Consider the following 18,809-nt stretch of genomic DNA (forward strand, 5'->3'; position numbering starts at 1 on the left):
TGTGTGGGGTGTATGTGGGGTGTGTGTGGGGAGTGTGTGTGGGGAGTGTGTGTGGGGAGTGTGTGTGGGGTGTGTGTGTGGGGTGTGTGTGTGGGGATTGTGCGTGTGGGGTGTATGTGGGGTGTGTGTGGGGAGTGTGTGTGGGGAGTGTGTGTGGGGAGTGTGTGTGGGGAGTGTGTGTGGGGTGTGTGTGTGGGGTGTGTGTGTGTGGGGTGTATGTGGGGTGTGGGTGTGTGGGGTGTGTGTGGGGAGTGTGTGTGTGGGGAGTGTGTGTGTGGGGTGTGTGTGTGGGGAGTGTGTGTGGGGTGTGTGTGTGGGGAGTGTGTGGGGAGTGTGTGTGTGGTGTGTGGGTGGGGAGTGTGTGTGGGGAGTGTGTGTGGGGAGTGTGTGTGGGGTGTGTGTGTGGGGTGTGTGTGTGTGGGGTGTATGTGGGGTGTGGGTGTGTGGGGTGTGTGTGGGGAGTGTGTGTGTGGGGAGTGTGTGTGTGGGGTGTGTGTGTGGGGAGTGTGTGTGGGGTGTGTGTGTGGGGAGTGTGTGGGGAGTGTGTGTGTGGTGTGTGTGTGGGGAGTGTGTGTGGGGAGTGTCAAAATGATGTGCAGGTTACGTGGGGTTATGGGGATAGGGAGGGGGAGTGGTCTTAGGTAGACTGCTCTTTCAAACGGGTTGGTGCAGACTCGAAGGGCCGAATGGCCTCCATCTGCACTGTAGGGACTCTGTGATTCTTCGATGAAAGCATGTCTATTTGAAAGACGGCTTCTTGCACGAAAAACAATGCTCGCCTTGCGACATATATGCAGAGGAAGCGTTAAACCAGAGTGTCCCACCACCGCCCTCCCTTGGCTGGGCTCTGAAGATCCAACAGCACCATTTGGAAGCAGAGCAGACAGGGATCCCAGAGCCGTGGCCAATGCCACTCTCCCAACCAACATAGTGGAAACATTGTGTCGCCGGGATTGATGTTTGGAGGATGTTTCCTGAACCACCTTTCCTACCCCTTCAACGGGGCAACTTCATCGGCTGTCAAGCATTTTGGGATGTGCTGAGCTTGTGAACGGCGCTATAGAAATGCAGGCCTCTCTTTCCTTGCGGCCGGGGAGAGCACTTCAATGTTTTCTTGAGGGGGCGTGGCAAATTAAACCCCCACATCAGACTTCCTCCCTTGTCAAATTGAGGGTTCAGTAAGGGTCATGGAATTTCCCAGAATATATTTATCATCTATAGGCCCCCTTTGTATTGTTTTGTTCCGGGAGGTTTGTGGGGGGGGGGATGGGTGGGATGTGGGGGTGGGGGGGTGAGTGGAGAGGGGGGGGGGAGTGAGGTGTGTACTTGGAACAGGGACAGAGTGAGAAAACAATGACTCCGACATCAGACTCCTATTTATTGACTACAGCTCCGCCTTCAACACCATAATCCCAGCCAAGCTCGTATCAAAGCTCCAAAACCTAGGACTTGGCTCTCCACTCTGATCCTCGACTTTCTGACCCACAGACCACAATCAGTAAGAATGAACAACAACACCTCCTCCACAATAGTCCTCAATACCGGGGCCCCGCAAGGCTGTGTACTTAGTCCCCTACTCTACTCCCTGTACACACACGACTGCATGGCAAAACTTGGTCCCAACTCCATCTACAAGTTTTCTGACGATACGACCATATTGGGCCAGATCTCGAATAACGAGTCAGAATACAGGGGGGAGATAGAGAACATAGTGGAGTGGTGTAACGACAACAATCTCTCCCTCAATGCCAGCAAAACTAAAGAGCTGGTCATTGACTTCAGAAAGCAAAGTACTGTACACACCCCTGTCAGCATCAACGGGGCCGAGGTGGAGATGGTGAGCAGTTTCAAATTCCTTGGGGTGCACATCACCAAAAATCTATCCTGGTCCACTCACATCGACGCTATTTCCAAGAAAGCACAACAGCGCCTATACTTCCTCAGGAAACTAAGGAAATTCAGCATGTCCACATTAACTCTTACCAACTTTTACAGATGCACCATAGAAAGCATCCTATCGGGCTGCATCACAGCCTGGTATGGCAACTGCTCGGCCCAGGACCGCAAGGAACTTCAGAGAGTTGTGAACACTGCCCAGTCCATCACACAAACCCACCTCCCATCCATTGACTCCATCTACACCTCCCGCTGCCTGGGGAAAGCGGGCAGTATAATCAAAGATCCCTCCCACCCGGCTTACTCACTCTTCCAACTTCTTCCATCAGGCAGGAGATTCAGAAGTCTGAGAACAAGCACAAACAGACTCAGAAACAGCTTCTTCCCCGCTGTTACCAGACTCCTAAATGACCCTCTTGTGGACTGACCTCATTAACACTACACCCTGCATGCTTCACCCGATGCCAATGCTTATGTAGTTACATTGTATATGTTGTGTTGCCCTATTATGTATTTTCTTTTATTCCCTTTTCTTCCCATGTACTTAATGATCTGTTGAGCTGCTCGCAGACCAATACTTTTCACTGTACCTCGGTACACGTGACAATAAACAAATCCGATCCAATCCAAGGCGTGCATGTCTGTGATGGGGCAGAGGTGTCTGGCCATCATGCTCCGGACATTAGGCCGTGGGCCTTCCTGCTGTTCACCGCCATCTGGAAATAGACGGCCTTACCTCAGGAGGCAATGGTACAACAGAAATGTCACTGGACTAGTGACCCCGAGGCCTTGGAGGCAGGGGGTTCAAAACCCGGCACGGCAGCTTGGTGGAATGTAAATTCAATTCATAAAATCTGGAATATGGAAGCCAGTTTCAGTCATGGTCAGCGTGAAACCGCCAGCGATTGTCGTTAAAAACCCATCTGGTTCACTAATGTCCTTCGGGGAAGAAAATCTGCCGTCCTTGACCGGTCTGGCCTACTCGTGACTCCAGACCTGCAGCAAGGTGGTTGACTCTTAACTTCCCCCCTCTGAAATAGCTGAGCAAACAACTCAGTTCAAGGGTAATTAGGAATGGGCAACTAATGCTGGCCCGGCCAGCAGTTCCCACATCCCAAGAATGAATAAAAAAAGAGAATGAAAGTTTGAAAAGAGAATGTTAAAATAACACCGTGACCTGGCAAGAAACTCGAACACACAGAACTGTAAGTAGTAATTTATTTGACTAACATATAGAAATGCTCGATTATTCCAATAAATATTGTCTGGATAAAGAGAGAGCTCGATACATCAAGGGAGCTAAGAGGCTGCAGTATTATAGCTCAGATCTTAGTAGCGATGCTAGTGGACAGCTTTCGAACAATGAAACTTTTAACACAGCATTTGAACTGTTTATTAAACAGGAGTAAATCCCTCATTTCGAAGTGGAGCGATAAATCACCAGCATTTACATCACCCATATTTTATGGCTTTGTGGCTTTTTTTTGCACAATAAAACGAGAGCTAACTGTCTTTAGACAGAAAGATAGAGAGAGCGAGAGATGGAGACAGCGGTGGGGGTGGAGAGAAAGGGAAGTTTACACCGAACACTTCCACGAATTGTGTTGTCCTTGGCCACACTGATGTCTGGAACCAAAAGGAGCGGAGTGGTTGAAGCCTGAGGCCTACGTTACCATCGGTACGTTGTCGTCAATGCCTCAGCGCCTGCCATGGGTTCGCCATCATACCCCTCCTCCACCCCGCCCACCATCTCTCGCTCTCCATTCTCTGCCCTCACGCCCCCCACCTCAAACCCCCCCCCCCCCAACCCCCGCCTCGCGATCTCCTGGGTGACTGCAAAAAAAAAACCAACCCAAAATCTCTGTGGGGTGGAACAGTACAACGATATTGGCATGGTGATATGTATAAAGGTGTGCGCGCTCTGCATAATTACAAGGAATAACACGCGATCAGTAACAATTAGCTTGTTATATATTTCTGCCTCCTCATCTTTCAATATTGTTTTAGCCAATCCTGCCCACGCCCATGAAACACCTGTCCAGTTTGTCCATCGTGTTCTGGACGGGCAGAGTGCCCACCTTCTGTGCCCTAATGACACTGACCGACTCCAATCCCACTCCCCTGCCCCCTCCCCATGGAGTTCAAGATCCATTTCCTCTTTGAGCACTGTCATTTCTGAAAGTTATTGATCGCTTCCTGCCACCCTTTCAGGGAGCGCCCTCCAAATGCCGAAAGGGAAAAAAAGGAAAAGCCTAGAATGTTCCTCGCATGAGTTGGCGACTCCGGATGCCGTCGCCTGCTCGATGCCACCCCCCCCCCCCCCCCCAACCCCCACCCCCGCCCTCGGTACACTTCTCCCACTGACCTGTTTGAAAAGAAGGATTGGAGTTTGTGACCGAAAGACAATCCAAACTGTGCTCCATCTGAACCATCCACTTTGGATTCTTTCCTTGCGCTTTACTGCTACTGAGTGGGAGGGGGGTAGGGGGGTGGTGGGTAGCCTCCTCACCTCTGAGCCGGATGCTCTGAATTAGAGTCCCACCGCAGGAGCACTGCCTGACCTCAGTACTGGAGCTGACAGGCTGGGCAAGACTACCTCTCCGTTAAAGCAGAAGTCATGGAGCTTTACTGCACAGAAATGGTCCCTTCAGCCCAGCGTGTCTGTGCCAGCCATCGAGCACCCACTTTCCATAACTTGGTCCATAGCCTTGTTACAGGGTCCATTTCAATACTCTACCTATACCTACGCTGCACTAAGGCAGCCTTTCGCCTGTTTCCATAGCTAGTAATTCCAGGTCTCTAGTCTTTCACTGGACGCTTGAAGCTTGAGGGGCACCGCTACACATCAAACATGGCTGACCACAAGCCTCTCCCGCTCTTTCCACCAGCCATTGGTGTGTTTGGAAGGAGTTGCAGGTTGTCACACACAACCTGTTTGGCCGGGTTATGAACGCACCTGTCACGATATGCAGACATGCAGATAATGATATCCAGACAGGCAGCTAATGAACACAGAGAACAGGACATGACCAATGAGCAGGCAGGACACTCAGGGGTGGTATCTCACTATAAAAGGCACAAGGCACTCACACTCCGCCTCTTTCCACTGATGAACATCGACTGAGTGAGTCAGGGTGTATGTACAGTATCACACCTCCAGCACGTGGCTAAGAGCTAGTCTGGTTCAGTCAGACAGAGTAACCACACTTAGGTTAGCAGAGAGTCGAACTCATAGGGAACTGTGCTAACTGTGCTGCTGGTTCAATAAATCAGATTCAACTAACTTCGAGGTCTGGAGTATCTTTTGGTTAAAGCTGCATCCAGTTGCAGCCTGTGTTATCCCAGAGTACATAACACATCAGCACCTTCCTCGGCCGTCATGTCCTGGGGAGGGACTCAAACCTGGAGCTTCCGGCTCAGAGGCCGGGATGTTACCCATTGCGGTCCAGGACCTCCCACGGGGTCTGCGCAGACAGTTTAATAAAGCTCCTTTCAATTGCTAAAGGCTGAGGTAAAGCCACGAGTGACTTCTTTAAAGAAATTGGCGTAAGAACTCGAACTGAATTGTGATCTGGAAGGCGCTGCCTGAAAGCGCGATAGCAGATTCAACAGTGAGGGAGCCGGATACATACTTCATGGGGAGAGATTTGCGAGGAAATGAGTGGGATTGGAAGGTGTGGGGATAGCTTCTCCAAAGTGCTGCCTGACGCACAATGGGCCAAATGGCCTCCTGTATCCGCAACGGAAGAAGACAGAACGGTGCTGTCGTCAATCTCAGGCGACGCCAGAAAAGTCGCGGAGGCCTGAGAGGTCAGAGGTAGCATCTTGGCGCCAACCCAGGCTCAATGCGTAGCCCTCTGACCTCTGAGTCAGAATGTCATGGAATCAAAGCCCGCTCCAGAGGCTTGGCTACATCATCAGTGAGCTCAACAGCCCCAGTGCAGTGCTGAGGGAGTGCTGCACTGTCAGAGGCGGTTCAGGGTCAGAGGTGAAAGTGAATTCCTGCCTGACTGCACGCATGGATGTAAAATGTCCCACAGCTGCCATTTTGAATATGAATAGGGGAGATTTCAACACCCGCCTCCCCCTGCAACCACGCACCTTGGGCTAACAATCAACCCTCAAACTAAATAAAAAGATTAGCTAGCCACTGATTTTCTTTCTGCTTTTTTAGCTTGCTGTACAGTACACCAATGACAAATACTTCAATGGCTGAGGCCATGATTGGTGCTAAACGATGGCAAGACTTGCCTTCCTAGTTACGTGGGCCGGGGATGCAGGCCCATATTTTTGGGGTCACAAATAAGCAGCTAACAACACACGACTGGAATAGGACGAATTGGAATCAGTGCAATCTGGGCCTGGGTTTGAAATCTCATTAAAAAGACGGCACTCCCCCCAGCGGTGTAGCACTCCCATCGGTACTGCCGGGGGGGGAATGACGGCCTAGATTTCAGGCTCAAGCCTCTGAGATTTGAGAGTAGGGGAAGAGGGTAGGACTTGCGATTCTGCATCCATGATCCTAACATCTCCCACCCGGAAAAGTGCAGTGTCAACCTGCACAGCGATGAGATACCCCGGAAAATGCCACCCCCCCCCCCCCCCCCCAACCTCCACCACCCACCCTACCCCTCTACCCTGACCACCCCTCCCCCCCCAGGGCACCCACAAGATTTTTATGTTTCTCTCCACCGATGGGTGCCATCCTGGTCCTTTCTTTTTACTTTGGCTTCATCTCCATCCTGGCGCTGTCCTCCTCGCCTTCCACGTCATACTCTTCCACCTGCCCACTGACCAGCACCTTGAGCCGCTCGGACAGGTCGCAGCAGCGCGTGGTGAGCAGGAAGTCGTAGGACAGCGCGGCAGCCACTCCTCCGATGATGGGACCCACCCAGTACAGCTGGAGGAGAAATAACACCGAGATTAGCTAGAGTAGGGAGGGGCCCTGTCATCAGGGAGAGAAGGGGAGGTGGGATGGTGACGGCAGCTGGTGTGAGGTGGGGAGGGGTTTGGGCAGGTTTGACATTGAGGCATTGGTGTGAAATGGATGATAATGGAGTCGGTGTGCGTGCTGTGGCCATGGATGTAGAGGTTGTGACATAATGAGAATGTTCAGAATACAAAGGGTTAATGCCATATCATAATTAACCACTAGATGGAACTGGATGCAGAACTATATAAAGCACTGACTCACAGACTCTGGGAGAGAGCTGGAGGAGATGGAGCGATGGACAGGACACTATAGTCATAGATAGAGTCTAGAGGCTAGTGTTAGTAGAGTGTAGATTATAGTGGGCAGCCCCACTCCGTCGGGAAATCCCCGGGCTGGGGTGTGCTGCCGGCGCAACGGAGAATCCCGAGGTCGGAGAATCCAGCCCCGGAACTTTCTGGAGGGCGCGGTTGTCCATCCTGCCACTGGAAACATCGACAGGGTTTCCAACTCTGTCAGGGTGTATTTCCAGAACCTTCATCACGCTGTAGTACGAAGGGGATGTATCTGTGTCAATATGGACCACTCGAAGGGAAATGGCGTAAGTATTTGCTTGTCCCAGTTCGTTTCACTTTTACTTTGAGCGGTAAGGCAGTCGACACCCGATAGCGGGATTCTCCGATTCCCTCAGCGACGCTTCCGGCAGGATACTCTCTTCCCGTCGATGGTCAATGGGATTTCCCATTGAAGCCACTCCGCTCTGCCGGGAATCCGCCATGGGGTCAGCGGGACCAGAGAATCCTGCCGCCAGCGAGCAGCCACCAAACTCCAGCCAATTATTTTCACTGCCTCCATGATATTGTTCACCCAAAGTTGCTTTGAGCAGTGTCCGGGTGATTAATCGCTAATTCCGAGAGACTCCTAGAGGCTGGGTGGGGAGGGGTAGGATGTTACGGTGGTGGGGAGGGTGGGTGAAAGAGCTGTCTCTGGTGGGCAGAGGTGACCCCCTTCTTGCCGTACACCAACCCACCCAGTAAAAGTTGCCGGGCTATCCAGCTCCCCTCCCCGTTGGGGAAGTCGGGGCGTTAACCTGCACAAATGCTGGAAAGGAAGGTGTGCTAAAAGCCATCATACGAAACAAAGATGCTTTCGTCTTTAGCTTATTATTTTACCCCTTTCCACCCCTCTGTGTTTGTCTGTCATGTGTGCATGTGGGTGTGTGTATAGAGGGTGGGAGGAAAATTAAAGTGAGGAATTAGGAATTATTTAATAGTTAACCAATTATAGTTCTTGTTATAACTGAACAGTAATTGTGTTTACATTTACAAACCCGGTGACTGTAATTACTGGGCAGCCAAGGGCCAAAGACTTTGGGTAATTTTCTATTGATTAATTCGCCCGTGTTATGACTCCGGGGTTTGTGGGGCTGGAATTGACTGTGCTCGAGCCCAGTGTGTCGTAACAACTCCAATACCTACTTCCACCTGTTTATCGCCACCCTGGTGCCCCTCCCCCAGCACCTCAGCCCAGTGGCAGACTCCACCCGATAGAATCTGCATTTGTTAGTCACCGACCTACCCAGTGATCCTTGAAGTTGCCGGTAACGGCAGCTGGTCCAAAAGACCGGGCAGGATTCATCCCACATCCGGTGTAGCCAATCTGAGGAGAGAAGGTAACAATACGGTGATTAGGTAACTTCAGCGAACGCTTCCTCAGTCAGACAGGAATAAAGACGACCGATCCCTGAAAGAAGACATTTCTCCTCGTCCCGGTCTTCAATGCGAGACCTGTGGTCCCTAGACGAACATTCCCCCACGTGGGGTAACGGCCTCTCACCACCCCGCCCTGTCAAATCCCCTCAGAATCCTCTATGCTTCAATAGGATCACCTCTCCTTCTGAACTCGAAGAGTGTCGGCCCAATCTGCTCAGCTTTCCTCAAAGGGCGAACACCTTCATCCCAACAGTCATCTAGCGCACCTTCTCTGAACTGCTTCCGCTGCAAGTACATCCCTCGTTCAGTAGAATTGTACACGATACTCCGGGTGGGATTCGCCAATGCTCTGTACAGTTGTAACAAGACTTCCCAACTTTTATGTGTCAACCCTTGCAACAAAGAGCAACGTTCTATTACTACTTACATGCTAACTTTTTGTGATTTATGTCCAAGGACACCCAGATTCTTCTGCACCACAGCATTTTGTCCTCTCTCTCCATTTGGCTTGTAATGCAAAACAAGACCAGCAGCGCGGGTTCAATTCCCGTACTAGCCTCCCCGAACAGGCGCCGGAATGTGGCGACTAGGGACTTTTCACAGTAACTTCATTTGAAGCCTACTCGTGACAATAAGCGATTATTATTATTATTATTATTTAAATAATATTCTGGGCACAATTCTCCCAAAAGATTTCCAAGCGTGTTCTCCGGCAGGAAAGGCAGTGCCCTTCCCTCCAGCTGGTTTGGCATGATTCCAATCACAATCCACCTACACTTGGTATTTTTTGGAGATTGGGGTGATTTGTGCTGTGAAGGAGATGTGCGGCACCGAAAGACGCCGGCAAGGCCAGCTCTTCAGAGGTGCCGTGGCCACCCATTATGGGAGTTCTGGAAAATACAGAATGTGTCATTTGAAACATAGAGGTCTGCCAATATCTGGTCTGGGAGAGTGCAGGGAAAGATCCCACAAGAGGTTGGTGGCAGCTGAAAAGAGCAGAAACTGTGGCCAGCTCTTCTGTCAAAAATGCAGTCAATTTCAGTCTGTCAGAATTGTTATTACAACCTGCAGCAGGAGAAAGGGAAAAAGAAAAAAACAGAGTTTGCATACATTTCTTTGTGTTGTTGAAATATTGTAATGGACTGCCCCTTTAAGCCCCGTAGTCCTTTCCCTATCGGAGGTCCCGATTTTCCCGCCAAAAATCACTAAGCGCGGGCTTCCCTCGCTCCTCCCACTCCCCCCACGCGCGAGGCAGCAGAAGAGAGCAGCAGAACGCGAGGCAAGAACAGCTGACGGCCCGGGGGAGCTCCGCTCCCCTCAAGGAGGTGGAAGGCTCAAAGAAACGGCAGCAAGAATGAGGAGGATGAGAAGGAAGATGTTTGTTGGTGGACTCAGCTGGGAAACAAGTAAGAAAGATTTAAGGGACTGCTTTTCTGGAGGTGGAGAGATTGTAGACTGCTCAATTAAAACGGATCCTGAAAGAGTAGACAGGGTATTGAATGGGGAACACAAACTTGATGGGAGAGTTATTGATCCCAAGAAAGCTCAGGCTATGAAGGGCAAGGTTGAAATAAAATTGGCCCAATCTAAGGAAGTGTACCAGCAGCAGCAACCAGCAGCAATGGGGAGGACAGAGCACAGAGAAAACAGAGAAACAGCAACAGGAGAGAAGGGGAGGAGAACTAAAGAGAGAGAGAGAGAGAATCAGCAACAGGAGAGAAGGGGAGGAGAACTACAAGAGAGAGAGAGAGAGTCTGAAGGTCCCTACAACAAACCAGCAGCATCCAGAATCACTAATCGTTTTTCCTTTCTGTAAAGAAACTTATACAACTTATTAAAAAAAAGTATAATAATAATAAAATAATTTAACCTGAAAAAGTGGTTATTAGCTTACTTTACTTCCTTAGCAATGCAGGACCCAGGACATCGATGCTACTAAGGGGTAAGTAGGTAAAATTCTTCGGTGAAGGTATGGGTTATACCGGGGAATAACTTGGAAATATAGTTTGACCTGAATGGCACCCACTGAAGCCTGCATCGGAGTCAGGGAGTGAGAATCCCTGTTCACCATTTGGAATATCGGCCCTTTTTGGTATAGAGGGAATTCTAAGACAGAGTGGTGGATTTACAAAAACATGGGGTGGCCAAGGCACCTCCCCTTGGGTCACCCCCCCCCCCTCAGGCACCCCCGCTGTAGGTTCCTCCTCAGACGCCCCTACAGGCCCCGACCCTTGGCAGTGCCAATCTGACAATGCCAACCTGCAGCACCATCTGCCAGGATGGCACTGCCATGTTCGCACTGCCAGCGTGCCGGTGGCAGCAGTAGGGTCCTGCCCAGCCGTGTTCCTCACCACCCAGGGGCTACAACGGCCACATCGCTGGCCGAGGGCGGGGGCAGGAAGAATTTCAAAATGAGCTCTCCCCGGACCAAAGTGCGTCCCCTCAGCCTTTTTATTCTTCCTGCCAAAGTGGACAACCTCACCTTTCCCCATATTACGCTCCATCTGCCAAATGTTTTCTCACTTACATCCCTTTGCAAACTCCTCTTCCCCACACTTTGTCTTTGCATCATCAGCACATTTTGCTGCAGTGCAGTTGGTCCCAAGTCGTTGATATGGACTGCAATTAGTTTAGGCCCCAGCACTGATCCCTGCGGCACTCCACTTGTTACTGTTTACCGAGCTGAAAACTATCCATTTATCCTGAATCTCTGTTTCCTTTTAGTTAGCCAATCCTCCAACTATGCTAATATATAGAAACATAGAAACAGATCACCCCCCCCCCCCCCAACACCATGAGCTCTAAACCTCTCTCATCAGTTTCACAGGACACATGGTCGAATGCTTCTTGCAAATAGAAATACACTATATCTACCGGTTCTCCTTTATCCACCCTCCTTGTTACATCCTCAAGGAACTCTAATAAATGTTGTCAAATACAATTCCCCGACAGAAAACACACACACACACACACTTATGTTTTCCTCCAATTTTCCACATTTACCAGTGCCCCTCCCCCAGTCCCCCATTGACAGGTTAACCCAGTGGGCAGAAAATTGGCAAATGGAATTCAAGGTGGTGGATATATGAGATTGTTCATTTTGGAAGAAACAATGAGAAGGTAGATCATTATTTAAATGGAGAGAGAATGCAGAAAGCTGCAGCACAAAGGCACTTGGGGCTCCTTGTTCAGGAAACCCAGGAAGCGAGCATACAGGTCAGAAGGTAAGAGCAAAGGCAAATAGAATGCTGGGTTTTACTTCAAGAGGGCTGGAGTATATAAAAGTAAAGAGGTGTTGCTGCAACTGTGCAACATGCTAGTGAGGACACATTTAGAATACTGTGTTCAGTTTTGGTCCATTTATTTAAGGAAAGATATATTATCATTGGAGGCAGTACAGTTTATTAACGTCTAGCTATGATTGACAGGTGCTCACCACATCAAAAGCAGTTAAGTGCTTTCTGCTGAGAATGTATTTCCTAGATGTATTATGAACATTGTGGTTAGCTTCACGGCAGGATACTTAAGATGCATTCAAGTGTGACGGGAAATGACAATAAACAGTCCAGGTGCCTGGCTCTCTGGAAGCTATTACCCTGTCAATTACAGCCTATTAAATTATTTATCTTTGAAAGTAAATAGAAGCCTTGCAGACCAAAGGACCTGAGGGGGTTTAAAGCCTTGTGATGTGTTCTGGTTTTCTATGAAGTAACAGCTGCTGATTTCAACACCTTCTGTCTGAGGCAGCAGGTGCAAGCGACAGGAAAGTGTAAAAGCCATGATTTTCCATTGTTTCTGTCTGGACTGCTCTTTAGCTTCCAGGGAGGGCTGACTGATGGGGTTGTCTCTCATATAGGAGTGTCTCTGATATGGGGGGGGGTGCTCTGATATGGGGGGTCTCTGATAAGGGGGGGTGGGCTCTGATATGGGGGTCTCTGATATTGGGGTCTCTGATATGTGGGGGGGGTTCTGATATGGGGGTCTCTGATGAGGATGTGTCTAATGTGGGGGTCTCTGATATGGGGATCTCTGATATGGAGGTTTCTGATATAGGGGTCTCGGGGTGTCTCTGGTGGGGAGTCTGATGGGGGTCTTTGTTGGGGGCCGAATGTGGGTTCTTATGGGGGGTTCTCTGTTTGAGGTCTGATGGGGGTACTCTATTGGGGGTCTGATGGGGGATGTTGGGGGGGGGGGGTCGGGTCACCCTCATGCAAACGTGCTGTGGGGGCAGGTGTTCCATAATTCCCGTGATGGTCGGGAGAAGGATTCCCCTACTTGTCAGTCGGGGGTGGCAAGATTTGCATTGTGGGAGGAGGGGCCATTTGCCGGACCTGGGTGTATGGCCGTCTGCTCAAAATGGCAGCCCGATAGGTGGATTCCAAGTGGCATCTCACAAGCTCCCCATCATGCTGAAATATGCATGACAAGGGAGAGAGAATTGCTCCTGGGAACCGCTCCCAGCATCAGTGCAGACCAGGAGCAATTCTACTCTGGTGGGAAAACTAAGTATCCTAATCAGAGAATCCTGCCCCTTTTCCCTGTTTTAAATCTGCTCCCTCTTATCCTAGAACTCTGACCTCTCATTTATGCAACTACATCCTTCCTTAAATATGGGGACCAAGACTGTACACAGTACTCCAGGTGCCGTCTTTCTTGTACAGTTGCAGCATGGATGAATGCTGAATACCTCACGGTAGCATGGTGGTTAGCATCAATGCTTCACAGCTCCAGGGTCCCAGGTTCGATTCCCGGCTGGGTCACTGTCTGTGTGGAGTCTGCACGTCCTCCCCGTGTGCGCGTGGGTTTCCTCCGGGTGCTCCGGTTTCCTCCCACAGTCCAAAGATGTGCGGGTTAGGTGGATTGGCCATGCTAAATTGCCCGTAGTGTAAGGTTAATGGTTACGGGTATACGGGTTACGTGGGTTTAAGTGGGGTGATCATTGTTCGGCACAACATCGAGGGCCGAAGGGCCTGTTCTGTGCTGTACTGTTCTATGTTCTATGTTCTATGAATGTAAGAAATTGTTATGTATATTGCATTTTACATCTGTTGCAATAATATTATTAAAAACCTGGGTTAAGGGACCCAGACTGTGTGTGTGCTAAAGTAATTAAGGTGTCATAAGAGTGAGATATTCATTCTAACCATTTAGTTGGTTACAGATAAAGGGCTAATGGAATATTGTTTATGTTTTGGATGGTTCCCTGAGGAATAGATAATTTGAAGGATTGTGTTTAGTCCGGGCTAAGCAGGTCATGGAATATCTGAGTGGGATACAGATGATGTAATTCATGGGAGGAGGGAAAAATTAGGAGAATGATCGGTAGGGGAGGAGTGGTTGAAATGTGGCAGATGAAGAGGCGGATCGGACATGCTAAATTGCCCCTTAGGGTGAGGTTACAGGGTGGGGGCTAGTGCCTAGGTAGGGTGGTCTTTCAAATGGTTGGTGCAGACTCGATGGGCTGAATGGCCTCTTTCTGTACTGTAGGAATTTTATGATTCTAAGGTGACAGGGTGAGGGGAGGTGATGCATTTTAGTTGACGAATATGGATAGACAATGTAAAATACGGGGTAAAATTCTGAATGGTGTGCAGGAGAAGAGGGATCTGGGTGTATCTGTGCAGAGATCATTGAAGGTGGCAGGACTGGTGGAGAGAGCAGTTACTAAAACATACAATATTCTGGGATTTATTAATAGGTGCACAGAGTACAAGAGCAAGGAGGTTATACTGAACTTATACAAGTCACTAGTTAGACTTCAGCTGGAATACTGTGTATAGTTCTGGACACGACGCTAGAGGAAGGATGTGAACACATTGGAGAGAGTACAGAAGAGATTTACAAGAATGGTTGCAGTGATGAGAATCTTCAGTTATGAGGATCGATCGGAGAGGTTGGGACTGTTCTCCTTGGAGAAGAGAAGACTAAGAGGAGATTCGATAGAGATGTTCAAATTCATGAGGGGGCTGGATAGAGTCGACGCGGAGAAACTGTTCCGCCTCGTAAATGGATCGAGAACAAGACGGCGCAGGTTCCAAGTGATTTGGAAAAGAAGCAAATTTGATGCGAGAAATATCCTTTTCACACAATGAGCGGTTCGGGTCTGGAATGCACGGCCTGGGAAGTGTGGCGTAGACACGGGAGTGGGCACTAAGTCATGATGCTCGTTTGGAGAGCCGATGCTGACGCGATGGGCTGAATGGCCCCTTTCTGCACCCCCTACAATGCTGTGATCGTCCATGATTCTGTGAGAGGAGTTGGGTAATGCGGGAACGGGGGCTGTCGGTGAACCACTCTCAAAAAAGAAATGAATTTTCTTTGCATTATTCTGCCAATTAACAGGTACTAATGTACTGGGAAACTCGTCAGGATTATTCCAGTCAACTTGGAGTCGGTGTTTTGTGGAAACAGCTAACTGTGATGTCACCGAGCGGAATTTTCTCAAACAATGGCTACGTGTTGTTGTGTTCTGTGACCTTGTCTTTTCAATGATTCATGCAGAACTGCTGGCGACTGAACTAGAATGGTGATTTATTGATGTACGCGTGGGTAAGGTAACAATCAGAAAGCTATACAGACTAAGTTACTAATTGAGTTGGACTCTCCTGGAACTTCCCAATAGGTGACTGCCCTGCCCTCACAACCATCTGGCGAGAGCCGCATGTCATATGACCAATGTCTGACGCCACCTGCTGGTTGGAGGCCGCGTTGCTAAGTGTACACAATGTTATTCACGGGCATATCGCCACACGTGGCATTTCGGATGGGCAAACGGGTGCGAAGACGGCAGCTGCTCTGGCAGGATTCCCATCGCAATTCTCCCAAACTTAGTTATTTTCTAAAAGCCGCCCTGCTCTCAGAGTGAGTGTGTGGGCCCCCAGCAACGCACCCCCCCCCCCCCCCCCCAAATGATCGCTGCCATCAGGATCCTCCCAAAGGGTCTCCCTTCTAGCCGAGCATCAGGCTCTGCACCAGCATCCCCCTCACCCCGGTGAGAGACACCCCACTAGACATGGGGACAGTGGGCCTGTGCTCTGACCACCCAGGGGCTCCAGTGGCCTCCGAGCACCCCCCCCCCCCCCCCCCCCCAGGTATGGTCATCACGTTTGGTCTCTGTCAAGGGAGACTGATTCCCGCCAGCCTGGCACTGTTCCAGCGGGGAATGAATCCCAGGAACGGGAGATTCTGGCTTTAAATGGGCCGAGCATGTTCAACTGCCCATCTGGTTCATGCCCTCGCTGGGTGCCGCGGACCGGGAGCATCGCGCTGTCTTCAGCACCCAGCACGAACTGTGTTTAGGGGCTCTCCCGCTATTCCCAGGAAATAGCGGCATGTGCTCCGGGCGCAACACGGGCGGAGAATCCCCCCTCCATTGACTCTGACATGGCCGTCTGCACATATGCAGGAAGTGCTCCCCCCCCCCCCCCCCCCCCCCCCCCCGAGTGTTGGACCATAACTAAACACCGCCATCATCACCTGACCACTCCACCTGCCGTCAAGTTTCATCTTCTAACCACAGGATGGGTCAAAACACGTCGTTCGGCCTATTTCAGCCGGCTCCGCAGGATCCGGGATCCGGATCCGCAGGATCATGCGGATCTGAGACGTTATCCGTGTTTCTCTCTCCACAGATGCTGCCTGACCCACTGAGTTTTCCCAGGCCTTTCTGTTTTTGTTTCGCTCTGCATTGTGGGCTCCTTGGCCTGGCTTTAGCTGCTTTCAGTTCGTGACCCATCACCCAGACCATGCTGCCACCACCAGTGTGCAGTGACGGCGCTCTGCACCACCTATCAAGGCCATTTTAACGCAACCTCCCCCCCACCCGCAGGGCCTGCGGGGCGGAGCGGGATGGGACCAGCATTGCCATAGCCTCCACGTTCCTCCTTTGGCTCTGCAATTCCCTCATGAACAGGATAGCGAGTGCTCACCATGCGGGCTGCAGGGGGTATGTCCAACCCTCCCCTCTTCAGTAAAACTGGAGATGGACAATAAACATTTGAGTTTCCAGGTTACATCCTCTCCCAAGAATGAATGACAAAACGGGAGGCTTTTTACATAGCGAGAGGGCGCTGCCTGGAAAGGCTGGCGGAAGCAGATTGAACCGTGGGGAAGGTAATGGAGGCTGGGTCATTACATTCATTGAAGGCTGGGTTGAACAGGCTTTCGGTCGGCAAGGGAACCAAGGGTTATGGAGGACAGGCAGGGAAGCAAAATTGGGAGCCATCAGCCACAAGCGTATTGAAAGGTGAAGCGTGTTCGAAGGATTGAGTGGTCCACTCCTGCACCTCAGTACCATGATGTGCAGTCTAGGTGGATTGGCCATGCTAAATTTCCCCTTAGTATCCAAAGGTGTGAAGGTTAGGAGGGGTTACGGGGATAGGGTGGGGGGGGGGGGGGGAATGGGCCTAGGGAGGGTTTTCTTACAGAGGGTTGGTGCAGACTCGATGGGCTAAATGGCCTCCCTGTGCACTGTAAGAATTCTACGTCCCTTGCCCTGCACCTTGGGAATCAAGGATTATGGAGGGCAGACAGGTGAGGTGGATTGGCCAGGGTAAATTGCCCTTAGTGACCAAAATGGTTAGGAGGGGTTATTGGGTTACGGGGACAGGGTGGAAGTGAGGGCTTAAGTGGGTCGGTGCAGACTCGATGGGCCGAATGGCCTCCTTCTGCACTGTATGTTCTATGTTCTTAGTAATCTTTAAAGTAAATTGAATGGGCGCATCCACAGGTAGATTTGGACGCCATGCAGGATCCTAAAGAGAGTTGGACTAATTGGATAGCTCTTTCAAGGTGACAGCAGAGGCTTTGATGGGCTGAATGGCCTTCCCAGCTGGATAAGCCTGGCACGATCTGGAATCACCCACGGGAGAGTGAGCCATTATTTTATTTCCGCCGGCTTCACTCACCGCCATCAGGTGGCCAATGACCACCGAGAGTCCGATGGCCAGCGGGCCCGAGCCGGAGAGATCCGTCCTCCGTTTGTCGGTGGTTGCAAAGACACACAGAACGAGCTGGAAGGTGATGATAATTTCAACCCCCAGACCCTGTCCTGGGGTAACGCCTTCTCCCAGCTGAGAATTTAAAAAAAAGAGGGAAAAACAGGGAGAACAATGATGAGAAAATGCCGCACATAAGAACATAAGAACCAAGAGCAGGAGTAGGCCATCTGGCCCCTCGAGCCTGCTCCGCCATTCAATGAGATCATGGCTGATCTTTTGTGGGCTCAGCTCCACTTTCCGGCCCGAACACCATAACCCTTAATCCCTTTATTCCTCAAAAAACTATCTATCTTTACCTTAAAAACATTTAATGAAGGAGCCTCAACTGCTTCACTGGGCAAGGAATTCCATAGATTCACAACCCTTTGGGTGAAGACGTTCCTCCTGCGCTCAGTCCTAAATCTACTTCCTCTTATTTTGAGGCTATGCCCCCTAGTTCTGCTTTCACCCGCCAGTGGAAACAACCTGCCCGCATCTATCCTATCTATTCACTTCATAATTTTATATGTTTCGATCAGATCCCCCCTCATCCTTTTAAATTCCAACGAGTACAGTCCCAGTCTACTCAACCTCTCCTCGTAATCCAACCCCTTCAACTCTGGGATTAACCTAGAGAATCTCCTCTGCCCACCCTCCAGTGCCAGTACGTCCTTTCTCAAGTAAGGAGACCAAAACTGAACACAATACTCCAGGTGTGGCCTCACGAACACCTTATACAATTGCAGCATAACCTCCCTAGTCTTAAACTCCATTCCTCTAGCAATGAAGAACAAAACTCCATTTGCCTTCTTAATCACCTGGTGCACCTGTAAACCAACTTTCTACGATTCATAATAAATAATAATCCCTTTTGCTGTTATTCCTACCAAAATGGATAACCTCACATTTGTCAACATTGTATTCCATCTGCCAGACCCTAGCCCATTCACTTAACCTGTCCATATCCCTCTGCAGACTTCCGGTATCCTCTGCACCTTTTGCTTTACCACTCATCTTAGTGTCGTCTGCAAATTTTGACACATTGCCCTTGGTCCCCAACTCCAACACATGTCACCCAACAAGTCCATTTATCAGGAATTAATGCTGTTCTTCTCAATTGCAGTATTGGAATCTTCCCCACTGGGCTTCTAGTAAATATTACGCCCCAGAAGCTCCACGATCGTAAATGCTGCCAACAGCTGTACTGTAAGGTGTTCATCTTCAAAACAAGCCGATACCAAAACAACGATACTGGGACATTACCGTCTCAAAGAGAAAACAGTGGAAAACAAT

General features: G+C 50.2%; 1 protein-coding gene across 1 annotated transcript in view; it reads right to left on the reverse strand.

Moving 5' to 3' along the window:
- Positions 1 to 6,549: 6,549 nt before the first annotated feature.
- Positions 6,550 to 18,809, reverse strand: part of LOC119966594 (aquaporin-1-like) — an 18,006-nt gene continuing 5,746 nt past the window's right edge. The window contains exons 2-4 of the mRNA XM_038798560.1: positions 17,445 to 17,609; positions 8,405 to 8,485; positions 6,550 to 6,796 (exon numbers count right to left, since the gene is read on the reverse strand). Of these exons, the coding sequence (XP_038654488.1) occupies positions 6,617 to 6,796; positions 8,405 to 8,485; positions 17,445 to 17,609 (426 nt within the window). The 3' untranslated portion in view covers positions 6,550 to 6,616. The remainder of the gene's footprint in view (positions 6,797 to 8,404; positions 8,486 to 17,444; positions 17,610 to 18,809) is intronic.

The sequence above is a fragment of the Scyliorhinus canicula genome, chromosome 5, assembly GCF_902713615.1.
Source record: "Scyliorhinus canicula chromosome 5, sScyCan1.1, whole genome shotgun sequence".
NCBI lineage: Eukaryota > Metazoa > Chordata > Chondrichthyes > Carcharhiniformes > Scyliorhinidae > Scyliorhinus > Scyliorhinus canicula.